Below are 17,552 nucleotides of genomic sequence, written 5' to 3'. Positions count from 1 at the left end.
ATGCAAGATTTCACCCAGGCTAATGATAAGGAAAGTGAGGGAGAAGTCAGCAGTCACTGGAAAAGAGGTGCAGGACAACCTGAAAGCAGCAGAAACAACACTGAACAATAGGCACTGAACTGCACTGCAATCATCTCCGTTACTACACCACACACAAAACTCTTGCAATGAAAAGAAGCAAAATTTACACACAACTGTTTGGAAAAATCTGAACTGTTTTGTAATGTGCTGTAATCAGACAAATCAAAAATGAAACTCTTCGGTAATAATTCAGCCCATCATAAGAAAGAAAGGCTATGTATGAATTTTAGTGAAAAAGTTCTAAGTGCAGCAGATGGACCCTAAGTGAGGAACTGAAGACAGTTTGTGAAGAGAAATGGACTAAAATTGAAGCACAAAGCTGCAAAAAGTTACTTAAATATTACCATAGCTGCCTCAAAGCTGTAATTTCCAAAAAACAGCTCTGCAACAAATTACTTTTTCACTTGTTAATTTCATTTGTAAACATACAATTGTTTAATTTATGAACAATATTGTTTAATAATGAAATAATTTAATAATAATTTAATAATTTTTTATTTATACAAACATAACATTTTGTTTCTACATATATAAAGTCAAAAGCCTTTACCACTTATTCAATTATGACGAGACAGAGTTATATAGACAGAGTAATAATGTCTAAATCACACATCTCATCACATGCAATAAATTGCACACACACACTCAGCTGATTAATAACATTTAAAAGACACATTTCGATCTGTTAGGACTGAGCATCAAAGCCAACCTTCTGACGGATGCTTCAGGAGAATAGAGGAGAAGAACTGCTAAAGCAGGATCAGCAGTTTTAACAGGCACTGTATGTAAAATAAATGTAAGTTTAGATTGGAATTCAAATTAGGGAAGAGAAAATGAATATACTGAGAATCTAAGTATATGTTTAAATTCATTTTATTGTGAGTTTTACCTTTTTACTATTGCTCAATGTCTCGCAAAACTACAGGTGTGCTTCAGCATGGCAGTCCACTGCTGCTAGAGCTAACAACAGTAAAAAAAGCAGCAAACGAATGCTCTCCTGCAGCAGAACTACTTCAAAAGAACAGTAAAACATGTCAAGAGAAAGCTGGATGAACTGGAATTATTCATTAACGACTGCTTTTACAATCTGACAAGGATGGTGGAAAAGAAGCGGCTTCGCACCCACGACTCCTCCACAAACACAGAGCACCTGGGTCCAGACAGTAAAGTTGAGGTTTGTGTACTTCAAAAACTACTGCGTCTAGAAACTCAACTGTCCTTCATAAAGACATAGGACACTTAAACCCAAACCTAGAATTCAGCTTTGAGCAGATTAAGGATCTTCAACATGACACGAACAATAAACAATTCACTGTTAACTCACTGATGATGGAGCTGGACAAAATAAATAAACAATCCAAAATACTGAGAGAAACACTACTTGAAGTTTAAACCTGTAGTTTGCATGACAAGGTCATTTTTTCAGGAATACCTGAAAAAACTAAATATCCAGAAAAAAATATTAAAAACTTTGTGTGAGTCCTTAAAGATTCCTGAGAATACAATCAATGAGATCTTCTTTCACTGTGTGTACTGCATTCACGACCTATTGTCACGAAGAATTTACAGGGAGAAAACAGAGAGAGTGAAACAAAGGCCTCAGAAAGAGAGGTGCAGGTTGCTACAGGGAAATAAAGATAGATCTTGATGATTTTATGCAGAAAATTCTTCCACTGTGTCTGAGATTATTTTCAAATTCTCTTCCTGTACATCTCAACTTGATCCCGTTCCTACAGCTACTCTTAAGTCTGTTTCCTCATTTCACCTTTTATAACTCATATGATTAATCTATGCTTCTCTTTAGGCACTATTGCTGTCACTCCTATCCTAAAGAAACCTGGGTTGGACCCATCTTCACTGGCCAAGTACAGACCAATCTCCAATCTCTTTTTCTTAGCTAAAATCATAGAAAGAGAAATCAGAGAAATAGTTTTTCACATGTATCAGATTACTCTGTTAACTGGAACAAATCAACAGAGTTACCTATAGGTGACTGGAACTGGAATGATGCACCCTTTACGAATTACCATATCTAGGTATAAAAGTAACCACCAAGCTTTCAGAATTATTCCACCTTAATTTTACACTGCTATCAAAAACAATAGAAGATTATCTAAATCGCTGTATGAATTTACTAACTTATAGGACATATTACAACAACAAAAAAGTATACTTAAAACTAAAATTAATATATTTCACAACAATCTCAATCCATTCTCATTATTAAAAATACAAAACAAATCATCGGCCCTAGGAAAGTTCTATCTAATTTATATGCTCTCATAGGTACTTTAAAGTCAATTACATCAATACCAACTAAAACATGAGAAAAGGACTTAGATATTAGCACTGATACACAATTCTGGACACAAATCTGTAAAAATATCTTCATAATGAATAGGATCACAAGCATACAATGAATACAATATAAATCATTCATAGGACAAATCACGCAATACAAATTGTTCAAAATGGGACTATGTTCACAATATATAACTAAGAAAACTCATGACTATTTTCACACTCCAGTCCACGGATTCTGGGAAAATATAACTTCAAAATTATCTTTATATTTGGGGAGCAGCATTCCAATGTCACCTTCCCTATGCCTCCTAGGAAACCTCTCAGAGGTAGAATCATCAGTTAAAGATACAGTTCCATTACTTACAGCTTTAACTATAGCTAAAATTGCTAAATTGAAAAACAAAAAAGTGGGCTGCTGCAACTACAAACTTTCGCACAGAACCTTTTATCCAAAAAAGAAAGGTTTTGCTTCTAGACAACGAGCCAGCTTTTCAGCAGGCTTAGAAGGCACCCATACCGTCCTCCTCTACCAGTATTTTTATTGTCAAACATACACTGAGGAGTAAACAAGATGAACTGCTGTTATTACAAACTAAGGCTGAGTATAATCAAAGTGCTGTCATCTGCTTTGTGGAAACATGGCTGGATTATTCCAGACTTAGCTGTATCTCTGCTAGGATTCACGGCTCACTGAGCAGACCGGTCAGCTGAGTTGTCACAAAATTCAAAAAGTGGTGGAGAATGTTCAGCACTGTTTAAGTAATAACTTTAAATTTTACTGCCACCATTGAGTACTTCAGCCTTAACAGTAGACCCTTTTATCTCCCTAAAAATATTGCACTGATTATGCTAGTAGGGACATATATTCCCCCACATGCATGTGGTAAGGAAGCCATTAGTGAACTGGAAAGGCATGTCTCTTCATTGGAAAGCATGTAACCTGACTCTACAATCATAGTGCTGGGATATTTCAACCACACAAGCCTTTCCTGGGACTTTCATTTTTTTCCAGCAGCAGGTCACATGTCATACCAAAAATTATATTGGACCACTGATACTGTACTACTGAAGGTGCATACTGTGCATTCTTAAGAGCCCCTCTGGACATATCTAGGTGACTGTATGAAAATGACAGCTCTCATTGATAATATGGAGAAAAAAAACGCTACTTAGTCAACTGACAATAAAAGATTTAAAGCAAACACTGCAATTACCAAGTTTAAGTTGGATAAAGAGGTGGATGTAGAGAGAATGTCATAACTCACAGTAGTTTCTTCAGTTGACAGTGATCCTTCTTCAATAGATCACAGAGCTTCTCCACTCCTGAATCTCCTAGAACATTGAGGCTCAGGTTCAACTCATTCAGCTGTGATGGGTTTGATTTCAGAGCGTCATACAGAGCAAGACAGCCTGCATCTGTAATACTGCAGTTGATCAGGCTGCAGAGAGAAGGAGAAAACACACACACACACACACACACACACACACACACACACACACACACACACACACACACACACACACACACACACATCAGTGTATGACCACATTTTTTTACAATTGTGTAGGCAGGAAGGCAGGGGTAATAACACCAATTTATCTGTGTCAGAAACTGTCCAACTCATTGTTTATACACTCATTACGCATTGTATCAGCACCACTGCCTATATTTTTCACTTTGTAGTTACTACAACTGTACAGTTACAGACTATGGTCCATCTGTTTCTCTGCATACATTGTTACCCTGTTCATCAAGGGTCAGGACCCTCACAGAGCAGATATTATTTGGGTAGTGTGTTAAGTGTGTGTTGTGAACCTTTACTACAAAGCATTCTCCACAGGTACAACAGCTTCTGCCTAATACATGCCACACATGATTATCAAGTTAAAATCAAAGAGCTGAGATGTACATCTCTTTTAAACATCTCTAGGTGTTTAAAAGAGATTTTTAAAAGAGATGACCACAGATGTGACCACAACTGGAGCTTCAAATTTGAACACTTAGACCAGGGCCTAAACTAATTTCAAAATTTTAGTGAGGTCCATTTTGCAGAATAGTGACTTCTGTCACGTAGTGAATACGTTAACTGCTGTATATGTGTATTAAACCAGCTATTGTTAATTTCTCATTTGATTGCTAATACAACCAGCTAAGGAGCTTGTCACATTAGCTTAAATGAAGCAGATTCTAGAACTTGTCTAAATCAGGCTGACTTAGCAAGCAACTGTACGAGTGGTCAAAAAAAACAAAACAAAACAAAACAAAAAAATCAACCTAATTATAGGTATGCAATTAACAACCCTCATTACCTTCATTAATTACCCACATAAACCCGTGCACTTGATCACAGCTATGTTGTATGTTAGCCTGTAGTACGCATGCTACATACCTGTGCATCTCATGAAGTCAGATTTTCAGTATGTTAACATAGTATCATATAGACAAACATAACGAGTGGTAAAGTCTGCAGCCAAACCACATCTGTTCTAAGGTCAGCTAAGATCTGGTGACTGCTGGTTGGGTCTGGTCTCCATTTCCACACTAAATCTCATAAAACTCTCCCAAGACCACAGAGGACATGCACGTCTCATGCTAGTTACGAAGATGATGGGCAGTGATACACTGAAGGCTTAAAGCAATGGAGGATAGCAACAGTTGTTAAGCATTGATTTTAGAGCTGAGCAAAGGCCATAATATAGTGACAGCATTCACAGAAAGTAGTAGACCTATTACTATGCCGTTGCTACGTACTGCTCAGTTACTGACTGTGTCCAAAAGTAGCAAGCAGTACGCAGAACGTAACCAAATGCAATTCTCCAGAATGCCAAACATACCTATATGATCTCCTGCTCTGCCCAAATATAATTCATCCCAATATGCAACACTGTCATTGATCTGGTAATGCCCTCCCATTTTTAATTGCACCAGATTTAGCCTTACATGGATACAAAAACTCCAAATAGTACTGTATTCAGTGCAGAAGCTTCTACTGTGGGTTTTGAGATGGATTTGCTTACTATGTATTTTTATAAAGTTAACTTAGACATTCACCCCAATGAAACTAAAGAAGGTGCAGCAACCCTACACTATCACAAGTAAGTAAAGTAGAGAAACTGCACAGAACAGTCTGAAAACAGCTGCCATAGAAACTGCCTTTAAGAATAGGGATTTAAGCATGTAGGGCTGAAATGACAACTTCCTGCACGCACGTCTTTCAGTGACAGGTTCTTTCCTCATCACACAGGGTTGCCAGATTAATTGTTTTCCCAACAAATCCAATTAGTTTGAAGGTGCAGTGCATGTGGATTTAGTCACAGTTTGTAACACAGGGTTTACAGAGAACGGTCCGAAAAAGAGGAAACATCCAGCGAGCGGTCAGCTGTGTAGACGAAAATGCCTTGTTGATGTGAGAGGTCAGAGGCGAATGGGCAGACTGGTTCCAGATGATAGAAAGACAACAGGAACTCAAATAACCAACCAGCCCTAACCTGTAACTCTTTTTCTAAACTGTAAACCATTATACGCCCCTAGGGAGTTCACATCTATCGTACTCACTGGAGTCTACACTCCACCCCAGGCACGCGTGCGCTCTTGTGGACCAGATCACCAGCGCGGAGCTCAAACACAGACTGTGTTCTTATCATTTTAGGGGACTTCAACACGCAACTTAGCAGCGAACTGCCTAAATACAGACAGCATGTTACCTGCCCCACCAGGGAGAGTAACATTTTAGACCACTGCTACACATAAAGGGGGCCTATTGCTCTGTTCCCCATGCCGCTCTGGGCCTCTCTGATCACTCGCTAATCCACCTCCTTCCAACCTATAGGCAGAGGCTCAAGTGTGCCAAACCTGTAGTCAGCTCTGTGAAGAGGTCGACCAACGAGGCTAAAGAAAGGCTTCAGGACTGCATGGAACAAACACATTGGAGTGTGTTTGAGGAGCTACAGGAAGTCTGGATGAATATATGGATACTGTGACTTCCTACATCAGCTTTTATGAAGACAGCTGTGTTCTGACCAGGACTTGCAAAAAATATAACAATGACAAGCCCTGGTTTAACGCTAGACTGAAACAGTTGCGCCAGTCTAAAGAAGCAGTGTACAGGAGTGGAGATCAAGCTCTGTACAATCAGGCTAGGAACACACTCAACAAAGCAATCAGAGCTGCAAAAAAGAGCTACTCAAACAAGCTGAGTAGTATGGTGTCCACAAACAAGCCATCAACTGTCTGGAAGTGCCTGCAGAACATCACCAGTTACAGTTACATCACCCCCCCGCCCCCGACAATGAGTGACCGTCAGCTGGCTGATGAGCTTAACGCCTTTAACTGCAGGTTTGAAAAGCCCAGCTCCACACACCCATCCAGCACAGATTCACACCTTCCTGTCACTCAGCCAAACATTCAGCCCACTCTGAAGATCTGCGAAAAGGATGTGCAACGACTCTTCAGGAGACAAAAAGTGAGGAAAGCACCAGGACCAGATGGTGTTTCACCCTCCTGTCTGAGGGTCTGCGCTAACCAGCTCACACCAGTCTTCACAGCACTCTTTAATACATCACTGGAGCTTGTGTCGTACCTTCCTGCTTCAAACATTCCACCATAGTACCAGTTCCCAAGAAAGCAACCATCACAGGATTGAATGACTATAGACCCGTTGCATTGACGTCTGTAATCATGAAATCCTTTGAGAGACTGGTGCTCTCCCATCTGAAGAACATCACAGACCCTCTGCTAGACCCCCTGCAGTTTGCATATCGGGCAAACAGGTCGGTGGACGATGCAGTGAACATGGGACTCCAGTTTATTCTCCAACATCTTGAACACCCAGGAACATATGCAAGAATTTTACTCTTGGACTTCAGCTCAGCCTTTAATACAGTCACCCCTGGACAGCTACACAGCAAACTACTCCAACTCAGCATGCCAAGCCCCACCTGCCAGTGGATCACCAACTTCCTCACTGGCAGAGAGCAGCAGGTGAGGTTGGGAAAGTTTACCTCAAACACCCAGACCATCAGTACAGGTGCTCCACAGGGTTGTGTCCTCTCACCATTGCTCTTCTCTCTGTACACAAATGACTGTACCTCCACAGACCCCCCAGTCAAAATCTTGAAGAATGCAGATGACACCACAGTCATTGGTCTCATCCGAGGTGGTGACGAGTCTGCTTACAGACGGGTGGTTGATCAGGTGGTCCTTTGGAGCAGCCACAATAACCTGGTGCTGAACACAACAAAAACAGTGGAGATGACAGTGGACTTCAGAAGGAGCCCTCCAGCCCTGCCAGCACTCACCATCCTGAACAGAACTGTGATGGCAGTGGAGTCCTACAAGTTCCTGGGCACAACAGTTACCAGGGACCTGAAGTGGGACAGCAACATCAGCTCCATTACCAAGAGAGCCCAGCAGAGGATGTACTTCCTGCGTCAGCTGAGGAAGTTCAACCTGCCCCAGGAGCTGGAACTGCATGCCACCAGAACCAGGAAGCATGCAGAGAAGATCTCCACAAATCCCTCTTACCCCAGACACCACCTGTTTCAGCTCTTTCCCTCAGGCCAGATGAGGACCAGGACATCCAGGCTACAAAGGAGCTTCTTCCCACAAGCCATCACTCTCTGAACAGTTAACCCATCCATCCATCCATCCATCCATTCTGTAAGCCGCTTCTCTGTCAGGGTCGCGGGGGGGCGCTGGAGCCTATCCCAGCAGTCTTCGGGCGGATGAACAGTTAACATATCACACAAAACAATTCCAGCTTAAACTGCACTTCTAGATACACTTGTATACAGTATCACTCCATCCTCTGGAACTGCCACTCAAACCAGTGTTTATTCTAGCATCTTTTCACCTGCCATATTACCCCACCTGTCTGACTGTTACCCCACTTACCTGCCATATTACCCCACCTATCTGACTGTTACCCCACTTACCTGCCATATTACCCCACCTGTCTGACTGTTACCCCACTTACCTGCCATATTACCCCACCTATCTGACTGTTACCCCACTTACCTGCCATATTACCCCACCTGTCTGACTGTTACCCCACTTACCTGCCATATTACCCCACCTGTCTGACTGTTACCCCACTTACCTGCCATATTACCCCACCTGTCTGACTGTTACCCCACTTACCTGCCATATTACCCCACCTATCTCACTGTTATCCCACTTATCTGCCATATTACCCCACCTATCTGACTGTTACCCCACTTACCTGCCATATTACCCCACCTGTCTGACTGTTACCCCACTTACCTGCCATATTACCTCACCTATCTGACTGTTACCCCACTTACCTGCCATGTTATCCCACCTGTCTGACTGTCGCATCTTTGACCCCTTTCTCTGCCACCACACACCCTTTAACTGCTGCTGCACTCAGCACTTTAACTTTAGACTCATACATTGCACAACGTAAGGTTTACAGGTATGACTGCATGTGCGTGTGTGTGTGTCTGAGTGAGTGAGTAGGAATGCAGGTTGTTTTTTACTTTATTTTGTATTTATTTTATCTTATTCCCCGCATGTGAATGTTTGTCTGATACTGTGCTCTGTGAGCTCCTGTAACCAAAACCAAATTCCTCATATGTGTAGCATATCTGGCCAATAAAGCTTGATTCTGATTCTATAAAGCACTTGATAAGCATGTCTAGACACAGGAGTGCGTGTAACAAAAAAGTGAGGACAGTCTGATCATTGTTCCTTCTGTATATATATATATATATATATATATATATATGGGGGCAGGAGAAGAGGAATGCATTGGCCTAGCCCAGTTAATGTGCATCCTACTGAAGTTCAGGGTTCTCTGCCGTGCAGAGTGGCATCAGAGGCGGCGACGCAAGAGGGCACAAACAAGCAGCCTTCATCGCCAACCCTTTCAAGTTCACTAAAGACCTGCTGGGGCAGAAGCACAGTGGAACACTTGACTCAACACTTGAGCTGGAGCTGGGAGAGTGCAACATCCTCATAGATCAACCTGAAGCAGAATCATCAGACAGGAGCAGGTTTACCACCATGTAACAGTATCTTTTCTTTTATCTAGCAATTGCCCAATTTAGCACCTAATTGTTGTTTGAGGACTGAAGTCACCCCAAACAATTGAAGTGTTTTAGTTATACAACTCAGCGGTGTAACAATACAGGGCCTTTGTTCACATATTTTGAGCTTAAGATTAAGACTGAGCCATGATGTTATAACATGTGCAAAATGTTTCTTGGTGTTGTCATGCTGAAATAAGCATGGATGTCCCTGAAAAATATGGCGTGTAAAAGGCAGAATATGTTGTTCAGTTGATAGTGTTTCCCCTATGACAGATGCTGGATTTTGAACTTTATGCGGGAAACAATCTGGATGATCCTTTTGTTCTTTAGCCCAGAGGACATGACATCCATTATTTCTATAAACATAAATCTTAAAGGTTGACTCGTCACACAACAACACACATTTCCACTGAGCATCAGTCCATTTCAGATGAGTCTGAGTCAAGAGGAATGATACATTTAAACAGCTAGACTATTTGCTAAGTATTTTAGGCAAAATAGAGACTCAACCCATCCTCACTCATAAAGGACTCAGCCTTTCCTGGATGCTCCTTTTATGTCCTGGGAATTACTGCATCACATGTTCAAGGTGTTTTAACATTTCGCGAACATTATCTGTTTTGAATTGTCTGTCTCAGACATTTTTGGACAAGCTGTACACATCAATTTCAGAATAAACATGTATTTACAAAAAAAAAAAAAAAAAAACAAGGAAGTTGATAGAATAAAACAACAGATGCTTCTGTAAGGCTTTGTGTCAGGGTCTCTGACCAAATAAGTTTGAGGAGAAGGGGAGCTAATTTGGCTGAAAACTTTTTACAACACCTGACTAGGTACCTATCTGGTATTGAGGTTTTGCCATTATACATTGCTGCGCTGGCATCTAGTCTCCTAGACTTTTTCAGTCTACTATCTGTTTTTATTCTCCATAAACATTGCATGCTGAGTGCGTTTTAGTCTGCCACAGCTATCTGAGCAAGTATTCCATTTTAACAAGATTAGACAAAATATCCAGACATGTTGAGTTTCAGGTGTGTAAAAAACCATCACATTTTTTTCCATGAGAGCAGAGTTGCAACATGCCAGTTTAAATTAGAAGAGGTAACAACTCAGTTTCTAGAATGCTGCATACCACATAACACTAGAAATGTACAAAATACACCCATTGGTCACTTCCAACTGCTCATATCCTAGTAATGGAAGAGTGACATATTTTCTGCTTTGATAAGGAAACTTATTGTGGGGGCTGATCTTATTAGAGTTGATCTGGACAGCAGATATCTAAAAGCATATTATATTTCAAACCTTGAAAATTTTAAGGCTTAAATGATACCACTTACTCTTCATCATGGCACTTCATGAGGCAGAAAGCAAAGACATCTCACGTTGAGTGCAGGGTTCATTATAAAAATACGTATTTTCAAAAAGTTTTTTTTTTACGTTTTCAAGTTTTAAACATAGCAGTGTTAAAAATCAGAAAGGTTTTTTAAAATAATAACAGCATTTATATTTGTAATTTTTTAATTACTGGTGTTTATTTGATTTCTCCAATTTAATCCCATAAATAGAAAGAGCTCAACTAAACACAGTGTTGTATAATTGTATTTACAACCTAAATATCTAGTTTACAGTGTACATTTTAAGAATCAAAACTGATGTTCCGCTTGTTTTGTTATAAATTTTAAATACCAAAACAAACCCAATGTGGTCTGACATGCAGTTTTGCTTAATGTGATTTGTGTATCTAAACTCAGCAAATTAAACTTGGTTCCTTTCTTAACACAACTCAGTTTTTACAACCCCAATTCCAGTGAAGTTGGGACGTTGTGTAAAACATGAATAAAAACAGAATACGATGATTTACAAATCCTTTTCAACCTGTATTCAACTGAATTCACTACAAAGACGAAATATTTAATGTTCAAACGAATAAACTTTGTTTTTTGCAAATATTCACTCATTTTGAATTTGATGCCTGCAACACGTTCCAGAGAAGTTGGGACAGGGGCAACAAAAGACTGGGAAAGTTGAGGAATGCTCAAAAACACCTGTTTGGAACATTCCACAGGTGAACAGGTTAACTGGAAACAGGTGAGTGTCATGATTGGGTATAAAGGGAGCATCCCTGAAAGGCTCAGTCGTTCACAAGCAGGGACGGGCCAGGTTCACCACTTAGTGAACAACTGCGTGAGCAAATAGTCCAACAGTTTAAGAGCAACGTTTCTCAACGTGCAACTGCAAGGAATTTAGGGATTTCATCATCTGCAGTCCATAATATCATCAAAAGATTCAGAGAATCTGGAGAAATCTCTGCAAGTAAGCAGCAAGACAGAAAACCAACACTGAATGCCTGTGACCTTCGACCCCTCAGGCGGCACTGCATTAAAAACCCACATCATTCTGTAACGGATATTCCCACATGGGCTCAGGAACACTTCGGAAAACCACTGTCAGTGAACTCAGTTCGTCGCTCCATCTACAAGTGCAAGTTAAAACTCTGCCATGCAAAGCGAAGCCACATATCAACACCACCCAGAAACGCCGCCGGCTTCTCTGGGCCGAGCTCATCTGAGATGGACTGACGCAGAGTGGAAAAGTGTCCTGTGGTCTGACGCGTCCACATTTCACACTGTTTCTGGAAATCATGGACGTCGTGTCCTCCGGGCCAAAGAGGAAAAGGACTGTCTGGATTGTTTTCAGCGTAAAGTTCAAAAGCCAGCATCTCTGATGGTGTGGGGGGCTGTTAGTGCCCATGGCAGGGGTAACCTGCACATCTGTGAAGGCCCCATTCATGCTGAAAGGTACTTACAGGTTTTGGAGCAACATCTGCTGCCATCCAAGCAGCGTCTTTTTCAGGGACGTCCTGCTTATTTCAGCAAGACGATGCCGAGCCACATTCTGCACGTGTTACAACAGCGTGGCTTCGTAGTAAAAGAGTGCGGGTACTAGACTGGCCTGCCTGCAGTCCAGACCGTCTCCCATTGAAAATGTGTGGCGCATTATGAAGCTCAAAATACGACAGTGGAGACCCCGGACTGCTGAGCAGCTGAAGCTGGACATCAAGCAGGAATGGGAAAGAATTCCACCTACAAAGCTTCAACAATCAGTGTCCTCAGTTCCCAAACGCTTATTGAGTGTTAAAGGAAAGGTGATGTAACTCAGTGGGAAACACGCCCCTGTCCCAACTTCTCTGGAACGTGTTGCAGGCATCAAATTCAAAATGAGTGAATATTTAAAAAAACAATGAAGTTTATCCGTTTGAACATTAAATATCTCGTCTTTGTAGTGGATTCAATTGAATATCGGTTGAAAAGGATTTGCAAATCATCGTATTCTGTTTTTATTTATGTTTTACACAACGTCCCAAATCCATTGGAATTGGGGTTGTAAATAAATTTCAATAAGATGTTGAATATCAAAAATTATAAGCCTCTCTTACAGTCCAGAAACATTAAAGAGGAGTCACATTAGCAATCTATACTAGCTTCATAAGCCTGGCTGGCTTAAAAACAAATCTTCAAATAAAATAACCAAAAAACATTTATATATATATATATATATATATATATATATGTATATATACACACACACACTGTTATAATGACAAGCAGAGGATTAGTGTTTATGTCTTGTTAGGAAGAGGTTTTAGAGTGTGTGAGAGTGACATAATGCAATAGAGTATATGAGATTTTAAAACCATTTACATTTATAAATTATGTTTACATTTACATTTATGGCATTTAGCAGACGCTCTTATCCAGAGCGACTTACAAAAGTGCTTGTCATTACTTCAGAATATCTCATGTTAATAAAGGTCGACATAATTTTAAAGAGCTTTGCTCTAAATTGCTACCTGAAGTTATCTGTGCACTGAGACCTAAAACAAATACAACAAGTAGAAAAATACCTACAACTCAACACAGAGTCTACACAACACTAAACCTGCTGAAAAAAAGTTTGTAATAAAATACAGTGAACAAAAAGAGGTGAAGATCTTTAATAGACAGTGTTAGTGATTAGATAAGTGTAGTGTAAAGAGACGGGTCTTCAGACGTCGTTTAAAGACAGCAAGTGATTCTGCTGTTCAGACACTTAGGGGAAGTTCATTCCACCACCTTGGTGCCAGGACAGAGAAAAGTCTGGAGGCATGTTTATGTGTTTGGGAATTTTTTTCCTACCAACGTAATCTAGAACATGGGAAAAAACTATATGAAAATCACAGAGAAATACATTTTAGAAGGTTGCTTACTAATCCCTTTTATTTTTAGAATCTATGGATGTGTGTGAGCGAGAGAGAGTGTATGAGTGTGTAATGAGAGTGATTTTACCGCAACTTCTTCAGTTTACAGTGTTGACTCTTCAGTCCCTCAAAGAGCTTCTTCACTCCTGAATCCTGCAGGTAATTGTAACTCAGGTTCAGTTCTGTCAGATGTGAGCTCGCTGAGCTGAGAGCTGAGGCCAGAACTGCACAGCTGTTCTCTGTGAGGCTGAGACCACGCAGGCTGGAACAGAAATTATGATGCATCAAAATGCTACAATATCTTGTGTTTCATGTGCACTCACACACACACACAAACACAAACCCAAACACGAACACACACACATTGTATAAACAAAAATAGTATATAGAAATATGTTCCCTTAAAACACACACAGCAGCTTAAAATATCAACTATTGCACGAATCAAATTGCAAATTAGCACAAATGCACTCACTCTGAATGAAAACAGAGGTTAGTCACAGGCAAAAACCAAAACTGTTGAAAAAATCAAAACATGCTACACAAAAGATCATGGAAAATACTAAACTTGACCAAAGTAGTAGTAAATTGTTGTTTTATTTATATATATATATATATATATATATATATATATATATATATATAAAAAGACAGATCAAAGTTTCTTAAAATGCTCCACATGCTGAACATTCTGTTCTACACTGAACTTATGAATTGTTTATAAGATACTGATTTGTCAAGATACAACATACACCATGCTGATGGAGAGAAATGATCATGTTGGACTGTGCTGATGGAGAGAAATGATCATGTTGGACTGTGCTGATGGAGAGAAATGATCATGTTGGACTATGTTGATGGAGAGAAATGATCATGTTGGACTGTGCTGATGGAGAGAAATGATCATGTTGGACTGTGTTGATGGAGAGAAATGATCATGTTGGACTGTGTTGATGGAGAGAAATGATCATGTTGGACTGTGCTGATGGAGAGAAATGATCATGTTGGACTGTGCTGATGGAGAGAAATGATCATGTTGGACTGTGCTGATGGAGAGAAATGATCATGTTGGTCTGTGCTGATGGAGAGAAATGACCATGTTGGACTGTGCTGATGGGGAGTAATGATCATGTTGGACTGTGCTGATGGAGAGAAATGATCATGTTGGACTGTGCTGATGGAGAGAAATGATCATGTTGGACTGTGCTGATGGGGAGTAACTATGTTGGTCTGTGCTGATGGAGAGAAATGATCATGTTGGACTGTGCTGATGGAGAGAAATGATCATGTTGGACTGTGCTGATGGAGAGAAATGATCAAGTTGGTCTGTGCTGATGGAGAGAAATGATCATGTTGGTCTGTGCTGATGGAGAGAAATGATCATGTTGGACTGTGCTGATGGAGAGAAATGATCATGTTGGACTGTGCTGATGGAGAGAAATGATCATGTTGGACTGTGCTGATGGAGAGAAATGATCGTGTTGGACTGTGCTGATGGAGAGAAATGATCGTGTTGGACTGTGCTGATGGAGAGAAATGATCGTGTTGGACTGTGCTGATGGAGAGAAATGATCGTGTTGGACTGTGCTGATGGAGAGAAATGATCGTGTTGGACTGTGCTGATGGAGAGAAATGATCGTGTTGGTCTGTGCTGATGGAGAGAAATGACCATGTTGGACTGTGCTGATGGAGAGAAATGACCATGTTGGACTGTGCTGATGGAGAGTAATGATCATGTTGGTATGTCCTGATGGAGAGAAATGATCATGTTGGACTGTGCTGATGGAGAGAAATGATCATGTTGGTCTGTCCTGATGGAGAGAAATGACCATATTGGACTGTGCTGATGGAGAGAAATGATCATGTTGGACTGTGCTGATGGGGAGTAATGATCATGTTGGACTGTGCTGATGGAGAGAAATGATCATGTTGGTCTGTGCTGATGGAGAGAAATGATCATGTTGGACTGTGCTGATGGAGAGAAATGACCATGTTGGACTGTGCTGATGGGGAGTAATGATCATGTTGGACTGTGCTGATGGAGAGAAATGATCATGTTGGACTGTGCTGATGGAGAGAAATGATCATGTTGGACTGTGCTGATGGGGAGTAACTATGTTGGTCTGTGCTGATGGAGAGAAATGATCATGTTGGACTGTGCTGATGGAGAGAAATGGTCATGTTGGACTGTGCTGATGGAGAGAAATGATCATGTTGGACTATGCTGATGGAGAGAAATGACCATGTTGGACTGTGTTGATGGAGAGAAATGATCATGTTGGACTGTGCTGATGGAGAGAAATGATCATGTTGGACTATGCTGATGGAGAGAAATGATCATGTTGGACTGTGCTGATGGAGAGAAATGATGATGTTGGACTGTGCTGATGGAGAGAAATGATCATGTTGGACTGTGCTGATGGAGAGAAATGATCATGTTGGACTGTGCTGATGGAGAGAAATGATCATGTTGGTCTGTGCTGATGGAGAGAAATGATCATGTTGGACTGTGCTGATGGAGAGAAATGATCATGTTGGACTGTGCTGATGGAGAGAAATGATCATGTTGGACTGTGCTGATGGAGAGAAATGATCATGTTGGTCTGTGCTGATGGAGAGAAATGATCATGTTGGACTGTGCTGATGGAGAGAAATGATCATGTTGGACTGTGCTGATGGGTAGTAATGATCATGTTGGACTCTGCTGATGGAGAGAAATGATCATGTTGGACTGTGCTGATGGAGAGAAATGATCGTGTTGGACTGTGCTGATGGAGAGAAATGATCATGTTGGACTGTGCTGATGGAGAGAAATGTTCATGTTGGTCTGTGCTGATGGAGAGAAATGACCATGTTGGACTGTGCTGATGGAGAGAAATGATCATGTTGGACTGTGCTGATGGAGAGAAATGATCATGTTGGACTGTGTTGATGGAGAGAAATGATCATGTTTGACTGTGTTGATGGAGAGAAATGATCATGTTGGACTGTGCTGATGGAGAGAAATGATCATGTTGGACTGTGCTGATGGAGAGAAATGATCATGTTGGCTGTGCTGATGGAGAGAAATGATCATGTTGGACTGTGCTGATGGAGAGAAATGATCATGTTGGTCTGTGCTGATGGAGAGAAATGACCATGTTGGACTGTGCTGATGGAGAGAAATGACGATGTTGGACTGTGCTGATGGAGAGAAATGATGATGTTGGACTAGTGCTGATGGAGAGAAATGATCATGTTGGACTGTGCTGATGGAGAGAAATGATCATGTTGGACTGGTGCTGATGGAGAGAAATGATCATGTTGGAACTGTGCTGATGGAGAGAAATGATCATGTTGGTCCTGTGCTGATGGAGAGAAATGACCATGTTGGACTGTGCTGATGGGAGTAATGATCATGTTGGAGCTGTGCTAGATGGAGAGAAATGATCATGTTGACTGTGCTGATGGAGAGAAATGATCATGTTGGAATGAAAGTGACTGATGGGAGAGGAGTACATTGTTGGTCTGTGCTGATGGAGAGAAATGATCATGTTGACTGTGCTGATGGAGAGAATGGTCATGTTGGACTGTGCTGATGGAGAGAAATGATCAAGTTGGTCTGTGCTGATGGAGAGAAATGATCATGTTGGTCTGTGCTGATGGAGAGAAATGATCATGTTGGACTGTGCTGATGGAGAGAAATGATCATGTTGGACTGTGCTGATGGAGAGAAATGATCATGTTGGACTGTGCTGATGGAGAGAAATGATCGTGTTGGACTGTGCTGATGGAGAGAAATGATCGTGTTGGACTGTGCTGATGGAGAAATGATCGTGTTGGACTGTGCTGATGGAGAGAAATGATCATGTTGGTCTGTGCTGATGGAGAGAAATGA

General features: G+C 40.9%; 1 protein-coding gene across 1 annotated transcript in view; it reads right to left on the bottom strand.

Moving 5' to 3' along the window:
• The window catches only part of LOC119263959 (NACHT, LRR and PYD domains-containing protein 3-like), a 268,422-nt gene that overhangs the window by 17,505 nt on the left and 233,365 nt on the right, over nucleotides 1-17,552 (bottom strand). The window contains exons 9-10 of the mRNA XM_037540845.1: nucleotides 13,764-13,922; nucleotides 3,651-3,824 (exon numbers count right to left, since the gene is read on the bottom strand). Coding sequence (XP_037396742.1) covers nucleotides 3,651-3,824; nucleotides 13,764-13,922 — 333 coding nt within the window. The remainder of the gene's footprint in view (nucleotides 1-3,650; nucleotides 3,825-13,763; nucleotides 13,923-17,552) is intronic.

The sequence above is a fragment of the Pygocentrus nattereri genome, chromosome 9 (assembly GCF_015220715.1).
Source record: "Pygocentrus nattereri isolate fPygNat1 chromosome 9, fPygNat1.pri, whole genome shotgun sequence".
Lineage (NCBI taxonomy): Eukaryota > Metazoa > Chordata > Actinopteri > Characiformes > Serrasalmidae > Pygocentrus > Pygocentrus nattereri.
Note: the sequence above shows the minus strand (reverse complement) of the source record. Positions and strands in the feature narration are given on the sequence as shown.